Below are 9282 nucleotides of genomic sequence, written 5' to 3'. Positions count from 1 at the left end.
CGCGGAGATGTTCTAATTTAAATTTAAATGTCACAACATCAGGTTCAGCTTGATGAGAAATTTTTCCTGAATCTGAAATTTCTCCATCAGACAAAACCTCCCTCATGGCCCCTTGAGATTGGTGTGAGGGTATGTCAGAACAGTTATCATCAGCGTCCTCTTGCTCTTCAGTGTTTAAAACAGAGCAATCGCGCTTTCTCTGATAAGTAGGCATTTTGGATAAAAGATTTGCTATGGAGTTATCCATTACAGCCGTTAATTGTTGCATGGTAATAAGTATTGGCGCACTAGATGTACTAGGGGCCTCCTGTGTGGGCATAACTGGTGTAGACACAGTAGGGGATGATGTAGTATCATGTTTACTCCCCTCATTTGAGGAATCATCTTGGGCAATATCATTATCTGTGGCATTACTGTCCTTACTTTGTTTGGACACTATGGCACAATTATCACATAAATTTAAATGGGGAGACACATTGGCTTTCATACATATAGAACATAGCTTATCTGATGGTACAGACATGTTAAACAGGCTTAAACTTGTCAACAAAGCACAAAAAACGTTTTAAAATAAAACCGTTACTGTCACTTTAAATTTCAAACTGAAAACACTTTATTACTGAATATGTGAAAAAGTATGAAGGAATTGTTCAAAATTCACCAAAATTTCACCACTTGACTTAAAGCATTAAAAGTATTGCACACCAAATTTCAGAGCTTTAAGCCTTAAATTAACGGAACCGGAGCCGTTTTCAAATTTAACCCCTATACAGTCCCAGCTATATGCTTTGCTGAGACCCAACCAAGCCCAGAGGGGAATACGATACCAAATGACGCCTTCTAGAAGCTTTTTTAGTGATTCTTAGATCCTCACACATGCATCTGCATGCCTTGCTCTCCAAAAAACAACTGCGCAGTAATGGCGCGAAAATGAGGCTCAGTCTATAACTAGAAAGGCCCCCAGACTAAAAAAGGTGTCCAACACAGTGCCTGCCGTTTTTTAAACGTTCCCCAAGATTATAATGCCAATTATTAGCTAGAATCTGCATAATATGCCCCAATAAAGCAATCGTTTTAGCCCATAAAAATGTCTACCAGTTTTTAAGCCCCTTTTTTAAGCCCTTTATTCTTTTATATTTGACTAAGAAAATGGCTTACCGGTCCCCATGAGGGGAAATGACAGCCTTCCAGCATTACATGGTCTTGTTAGAAATATGGCCAGTCATACCTTAAGCAGAAAGGTCTGCTAACTGTTTCCCCCAACTGAAGTTACTTCATCTCAACAGTCCTGTGTGGAAACAGCAATCGATTTTAGTTACTGTCTGCTAAAATCATCTTCCTCTTACAAACAGAAATCTTCATCCTTTTCTGTTTCAGAGTAAATAGTACATACCAGCACTATTTTAAAATAACAAACACTTGATAGAAGAATAAAAACTACATTTAAACACCAAAAAACTCTTAACCATCTCCGTGGAGATGTTGCCTGTGCAACGGCAAAGAGAATGACTGGGGTGGGCGGAGCCTAGGAGGGATCATGTGACCAGCTTTGCTGGGACTCTTTGCCATTTCCTGTTGGGGAAGAGAATATCCAACAAGTAAGGATGACGCCGTGGACCGGACACACCAATGTTGGAGAAAATAAAAATAAAAAAATAGCCAAATTCACTAATGCGTATCCTAGTAAGATATTTATGTGCATATCTTCTGAAAGAAATGTTCTGGTTGAAGCATTGTGAGATTTTTTTTTAGATGACAAAAGTATTACTGAGCATGTAGAATTTAATATGTAAACATATGTTCTCATTCACCTAAGAAATATGACATAAGGAGACATCATAATAATGTAAGATAATTACTGAGTAATACATGAGACTGTACCATATAGCGGCTGTACCATATAGCAGATTTTGCTCCAGTTCTGGTGCAAGAGTCTTTGCTAAGCCCTTATTTTTTTCTGCTTACTATCAGATATTGATAGAAGAGCAAATGCAAAGCATCTGTGAGTTTATTTACATGTGGATTTCACCAATTCAAATATGTATCCAAATGATTTTTTAGAGACTAGAAACTCCCTTCAACAGATCACAGACTGAAAACATGTCATTAGGAAGCCCCTAGGCAAAGATGAACAGAAAAAGGAATATGACTGAGAGGGATATGAATAGCCTTTTAAGGACAGTGGAATGTGCCTCACCCAGTTTCTAACCAACAAGTCACAAACAGCCAAGAGGCAACATATTTTTCACTGACTCTGTTGATGGAACAGGTGCTGAGCTGGCTTATTTCATTAGGAGGCTGATCAATAATTAAGTGCAACGCCCATCATAATGTTGCATATATAGCGCTGGACACACAGCTGTACATCCACAGTCTCTGTCTTATTCACATTCTCTGGATCAGAGGGAGCCACCAACAACATCCATCATGACATCCTATCGCTCCAGCTCCTTTAGATCAAGCTCTGGTGGTGGTTATGGAGGGGGCTCTGGTAGTGGCTTTGGTGTAAGTGCAGGAAGTGGTTTTGGTGTAAACTTTGCTAGTGGTGTAGGAAGTGGCTATGGTGGTGGTGCAGGAAGCGGCTATGGTGGTGGTGCAGGAAGTGGCTATGGTGGAGGCTCTGGAGCTAGTTTTTCTCTAACTTCATCTGGAGGCTTTGGGGGGGCTGCATCTAGTAGCAATTTTGGGAGCTATTCTGGAAGCGACAAGCAGACTATGCAAAACCTGAATGACCGTCTAGCATCTTACCTTGACAAAGTGAGAGCCCTGGAGGCAGCCAATGCTGACCTTGAGCTAAAGATCAAAGAGTGGTACGAGAAGCAACTTAGTGTTGGGGCCAGTGCATCCAGCAAAGACTTCAGCAAATATTATGAAACCATTGAAGATCTGAAGGCCAAGGTAAAAATTTGACTTTATTGTTATGCAAATATAACGTTTGTTTTCGAAATATATTAGGGTGACTGGTAATACATAGGAACTTTTAGTTAACTGAAACATCAGTTAGTTCAAGTAATTAGGTATTTGGAGGCCTTTAAGTAAAATAATTACAAATATAATTAGACACTGGTGGGTGAGTGCAATTAATCTGTGATTGAAAATGTATCATCTTTAAAGCAAATATGATATTTTAATTGATACAGTTTGAATAAATTGTGAGCTTCATTTTGGATTCAGCTACTCCCTATATGTTTAGGATGCTGCAACTCATTTGTTTGAAAAAAATGAATATTGGACATATTAGTTAATTTGAAATGGGTATCAGATGTTCAGCACTTACATACTTTCCCTATATGAAATGTAACATTGGAACATCAGATGTAATATTTTATCATTTGAATACTAACATTCAGATGTTGATTCTCATAGACTTCATTATTAGTCTAGACTCTAGGGGATTCAAAAATATAAAGTTCAAACAATAATTTAAAAATGTGAGCATTTATTATTTTTAACTTTTATTCTACAGAAACATTCTCCATTTGAATATCAAAATATAGATATTTACACAACCTTAGCATCATTAATTAAAGCAATAAAAATGTTTTTAGTTCTGGAATGTTAACCTTTTGGGGTAGATTTATCAATAGCCGAGCGGACAATATTCGCTGTAGCGAATCATGTCCACTCGGTCTCGCTAAATGCCGACAGCATACGCTTATGCAATGACGCCCCCTGCTCACTGAAATGCTTGTGCAATGCCGCCCCCTGCTCACTGAAATGCTTTTGCAATGCCGCCCCCTGCTCACTGGTGGCCAATCCGCCACTAGCAGGGGCTGCCAATCAGCTGTCACACCGCCAGGTGGCGAACAAGTTAAGGAACAGCAGTGACCGCTTCTTCTTATCTTCCGTTTAAGGCGAGCCTGAAATGATGGGGCTCCAAAGCAGCATCCGCTGCTTAATAAATGGAGCCCATTGTATTATCCAATAAATGCACAATTAGTGATGTTGTTTTGTTGACTGTATTGATAAGCAGTGCACAAATGTGAGTACAATTGTCTGTATATTTATGCTGTTTTTTTTTTTTTTTTTAATGTTTATAGATCAATGCTGCAACTATTGATAACTCCCGTGTTGTCTTGCAAATTGACAATGCTAGACTAGCTGCTGATGACTTCAGACTGAAGTAAGTTGCACTATAAATCTTTGTCTCCCGCTTCCTACTATATGATAATATGTTTGTATGTGTAGGTTATACTCTACCAACAAAGAAAAAGACACAATAAATAAACCCATTTCTTTCAGGAATCGATTATTTGCTGGGTATATATTACAGCTGTCATTAAAAGGACATGAACCCAATTTTTTTCTTTAATGATTCAGATAAAGCTTGCAATTTTAAACAACTTTGCAATTTACTTCTTTTATATAATTTGCTTTATTCGCTTGATATCCTTTGTTTAAAAACATATCTAGATAGGCTCAGTAGCTGCTGATTGGTGGCTGCACATAGATGCCTCGTGTGATTGGCTTACCCATGTGCATTGCTATTTCTTCATCAAAGGATTCCAAAGCTAATTAGATATTAGAAGTAAATTGGAATTTTAAAATTGTATGCTCTATCTGAATCATGAAAGATTATTTTTGGGTGCCATGTCCCTTGAAGTCATATATTTTGCTTTTAATCTGAGTTTTGATAAAAAAATGTCTAAAGCTAGAATGGCTATACTTCCACTCTATTAAGAGTTGCTTTATTGCAATATGAATTGTTAGAGCTACCCCCAATGACAATATGGCGAGTAGTCATTGTTTAAATGATTAAAGGACCAGTCAACACATTAGATTTGCATAATCAACAAATGCAAAATAACAAGACAATGCAATAGCACTTAGTCTGAACTTCAAATGAGTAGTAGATTTTTTTATAACAAATTTCAAAGTTATGTATATTTCCACTCCCCTTGTACCATGTGATAGCAATCAGCCAATCACAAATGCATATATGTATAGTCTGTGAATTTTTGCACATGCTCAGTAGGATCTGGTGACTCAAAAAATGTAAATATAAAATACTGTGCACATTTTTTTTAAGGGTAGGAAATTGGAAAGTTGTTTAAAATTACATGCTGTATCTGAATCATGAAAATTTTATTTAACCTGTGTGTCCCTTTAAGGTATGTTATACAGTTGCTGCTTTTATCTAATAAGGTGAGTTTTGTATAGCAATGAATTCTAAGATGTATGAGTACAGTTTCTAATACTATCAAAATCTGAATAATTTGGAAACTTGTAAAAAAAATATGTTTTTACATGATTTATTTAAAATGAATTCTTAAAGATATGAGAATGAGCTGGCCCTTCACCAGAGTGTGGAGGCTGATATCAATGGACTCCGTAGAGTCCTGGAAGAGCTGACCATATCCAGGAGTGACTTGGAGATCCAGCTTGAGAGTCTGTCTGATGAGCTTGCTTATCTCAAGAAGAACCATGAGGAGGTGAGCTGCACATGACAAATCATCCCCTATCAGTGCTTTATTAAGTATAGTATGTTAAAGGGACAGTCTACTTGATGTCTTCATTGTTTAAAAAGATAGATAACACCTTTACTACCCATTACCCAGTGTTGCAATCCTAAATTGTTATATTTATATATTTTAAAGCCTCTAAATATCTAAACCTTTCCCTGTTCTTAAGCCCCTGTATGCCACCTCTTATCTCAGTGCATTTGATTAGCTTTTCACAGCCAGACAATGCTAGTTCATGTGGGCAATTTAGATAAGAATTGTGCTCACTCCAGTGGAGTTATGCAGGATCCAGCACTAATTGGCTACAATGCAAGTTTATAAAAAGCACTGAGAAAAGGCAGCAGTCTGCAGAGGCTAAGATACAAGGTAATCACATAGGTAAAAAGTGCATTAATATAACAATGTTGGTTATGCAAACCTGGGGAATGGGTAATAAAGGGATTTTCTTCCTTTTAACAATAAGAATTTTAAGAAAATAGAAACATTTAATAGATATTAATTATATCCTAGGAGCTACTATGTCTTGAACACACTTATAGCCAATATAAAAAGTTTTCTGTTTTTGATGTAAAGCAATCAATAACCATTTCCATATTGTACTTTTGACAAGAATCCTCATGCTGACCAATGCCTTCTCTTTGACTATTCAGGAGTTAGGAATTGCTAATAGCAGTGCTTCTGGACAAGTTAATGTAGAAATGGATGCTGCTCCAGGTGTGGATCTGACTAAACTTCTGAATGACATGAGAGCGGACTATGAAACTTTGGCTGAGAAGAACCGCAAAGAAGCAGAACTGTGGTTTAACCAAAAGGTAAAGCATTTCCTATTGGCTTTAAAATGGATAGGCACGGGCATAGGACACTTTATCATTTAAAGAAACATTCATTTATAAGTGAATGTCAACTTTTTTTTTTCCATCTAAAATTTCAGAGCAGTGAGCTCAAGAAGGAGATTTCAGCTGGCGTGGAACAGGTGCAAACGAGCAAGAGTGAAATTTCTGACCTGAGACGTACGCTACAAAGTTTGGAAATAGAACTACAGTCGCAACTGGCAATGGTAAACTTAAACTACAACACACTAGCTACTGATTCTTGCTATATCAAACACATTACCATAGAGAAAAAGATGGTATCTTGATTATCAGTACAATATACTTCTATGGTTATATCAGTCAAAAATTAAGATTTCTTTTTTCACCCAATATTAGAAAAAATCCCTTGAAAGCACCCTAGCTGAAACAGAGTGTCGCTATGGAACACAGCTGCAGCAGATGCAGATTTCAATAAGCAGCCTTGAAGAGCAGTTACTACAAATCAGATCAGACATGGAAAGACAGAGCCTTGAGTACCAGCAGCTCTTAGACATCAAAACCAGACTGGAGATGGAAATTGAAACATATCGCCGCCTGCTGGATGGAGAGCTGGGGTAGGTGCTTGTAATAATGAAGCACTAAAATACAATTGTGAGAATGGTTTACAAAATAAATTGCAAGAATACATTTGCAAGATACACATTCAACTTATAAATGTAAGATATAAAATATGCAATAAGACTTGCTAAGAACACTCTTCTACAAAGTCTATACATAGCAAAAAAAGAGCTAAGTAGATTGTTACAAATGCTAGTACCGACTTAGCATGCAACATGTGTTGTCTGCCTGTGAATTTTATTAAAGGGACAGTCAACACCAGAATTTGTATTGTTTAAAAAGATAGATAATCCCTTTATTACCCATTCCCCAGTTTTGCAAAACCAACACTGTTATATTAATACACTTTTTACTGCTGTGACTAACTTGTATCTAAGCATCTTCTGACCGCCCCTAATCACATGACTTTTAGTTATTATCTATTGACTTGCATTTAGCCAATTAGTGCAGTGTCTGCCACTAGCCACTGGTGTGATCACAATGTTATCTATATGACTGACATGAACTAGCTCTCCCCTGCTGTGAAAAGTAAATAAAATAGAGGCGGCCTTCAAGGGCTTAGAAATTATCATATGAGCCTTCCTAGGTTTGCTTTCAACTAAGAATACCAAGAGAACAAAGCAAAATTGTTGATAAAAGTAAATTGGAAAGTTGTTTAAAATTACATGCCCTATTTGAAAAATGAAAGTTTTTTTTGGACTTGACTGTCCCTTTAAAAAAACAAACAAGAAAGCACATTATTTGGGATCATCTAAATGTATAGCCAAATGCTGAAATACCAGATGCACATAACAGTCTGCAAAGGCCTTATAAGCAGAGCAACAGCTATAGTCCTCTATGACAGGTTGCATTATTAAGCATAGGGACAAAAAATCACCAGATCAAGATTATGAGAGAAGTGCTTAATTGGAAATCAATCTCTTGCCCATTAGATATACGGCCAATGAAAAGACCAATACAGACCAAAATGTATGCAAATCGTTTGTTATGGTAATTTCAGGACTGTACTAATGGATTGGATTAGTCTGGTATACTGTTTAACTGGGCTAAACAATTCTGTACCCTTCAAGACCACATCTCATAGTCGCTCACACAGAAGAAGCTACTACAGCTGATTGCCTCTCTTCCTTATAGTTGTCCTATAAAATCAGATAATTTACTGGTTCAGAATTATTTTCTGCTCCAGATGAAGATTTTTCCAGTGACTGGAGCATGTGCACAAATGCCTGCACCTGATTAGCTCACCAGTTGTAGCTTCATCTGCAGTAGCACAAAACCACACATTTCTTTATGTATCTATTCCAATTGAATGCTATTTTGTATTATTGTATCCATTTAAGTCACTGTCCCCTTATAGATAAAAATGAGAAATATTGGTTTCACGCTGATAGTAAAAGTGAACCTAGATGCAAACTTCCTATAAATGTACATAAAAAGATCAAATCTGTTTCCAAAAAATACCAAAACAATTTTAATTAGTGGAAAAGTATCACTGAGTCAATTAAGGAAATTGAACTCTGTAACAATTACTGCATTTATCATCTACTGACAATCCAACCTCTCCAGGTGTAGCTTAAATTCTTCAAGCAACTCTTCATCGTCATCATCATTTCTGTCAACACAACAGACAGCTGTATCCAAGTCACCAGCTTCTTCTGTGGACTCCAAAAAAGGTAACAACAGAAAAATGTCATAGATAATTTAATACAAGCCTTTGTTTAACACATTTCAATTCTCTGTTGAAGTCAGGTTAAAAAGTAATATAATATTACATAGTATAAAGAATAACAAATAGTATAATGCAATTATGTTATAATAAACAGCACTGTAATAGTCTTTGTGGTCTATATTTTTTAGATCCAACCAAAACCAGAGTAGTGAAGACCATTATTGAAGAGGTAGTGAATGGCAAGGTGGTGTCATCCTGCGTTCAGCAAGTTGAAGAGAAGATGAATTGAAGATTCAGCACAAAGCTCACAGTCAGGCAGTTGCTGAATACATTAAATTATATATCTGTTTAGGACATGTAATGCAACAGCTTGGTTAACCTTTAGATATTAAACTTATGTCTCATCTTATTAACTTTGTGTAATCTATTTATTTATTTTCAGTGTGTTTTCTTATACATTTTGGAATATTATAAAAAAAAAAACAAAGAGCAGAAAGATTTTTTTTTACTATCTAGATGTTGTGTCATAATGAATAAATTAACCCATCAATATATTTTACAAAACAGACAAAGAGAGAGCTCATGCCAATTTGCAGTCTTGTTTAAAAATACTGAGCACTGGTTATGCACTCCCAAAAAATATACAGAACCTATGAACATTTGATTTTGTTTGACAAATATCTGCCCCTGTCCTTCCGACCCTTTATTTATCTATAAAAAA

At 36.4% G+C, this 9282-nt stretch overlaps 1 protein-coding gene across 1 annotated transcript; it reads left to right on the top strand.

Annotated features, from left to right (window-relative positions):
* Positions 1–2360: 2360 nt before the first annotated feature.
* On the top strand, positions 2361–8970 carry LOC128645544 (keratin, type I cytoskeletal 47 kDa-like). Its single transcript, XM_053698598.1, has 8 exons — positions 2361–2898; positions 4041–4123; positions 5276–5432; positions 6113–6274; positions 6394–6519; positions 6671–6888; positions 8459–8565; positions 8750–8970. Exons 1-8 carry the CDS (start codon positions 2428–2430, stop codon positions 8848–8850), a joined length of 1425 nt encoding a protein of 474 aa, XP_053554573.1. The 5' UTR covers positions 2361–2427; the 3' UTR covers positions 8851–8970.
* The last annotated feature ends 312 nt before the right edge of the window (positions 8971–9282 follow it).

This window comes from Bombina bombina, chromosome 1 (assembly GCF_027579735.1).
Source record: "Bombina bombina isolate aBomBom1 chromosome 1, aBomBom1.pri, whole genome shotgun sequence".
Taxonomy (NCBI): Eukaryota; Metazoa; Chordata; class Amphibia; order Anura; family Bombinatoridae; genus Bombina; species Bombina bombina.
The sequence above is the reverse complement of the archived record's forward strand: the minus strand, read 5'-3'. Positions and strand labels throughout refer to the sequence as shown.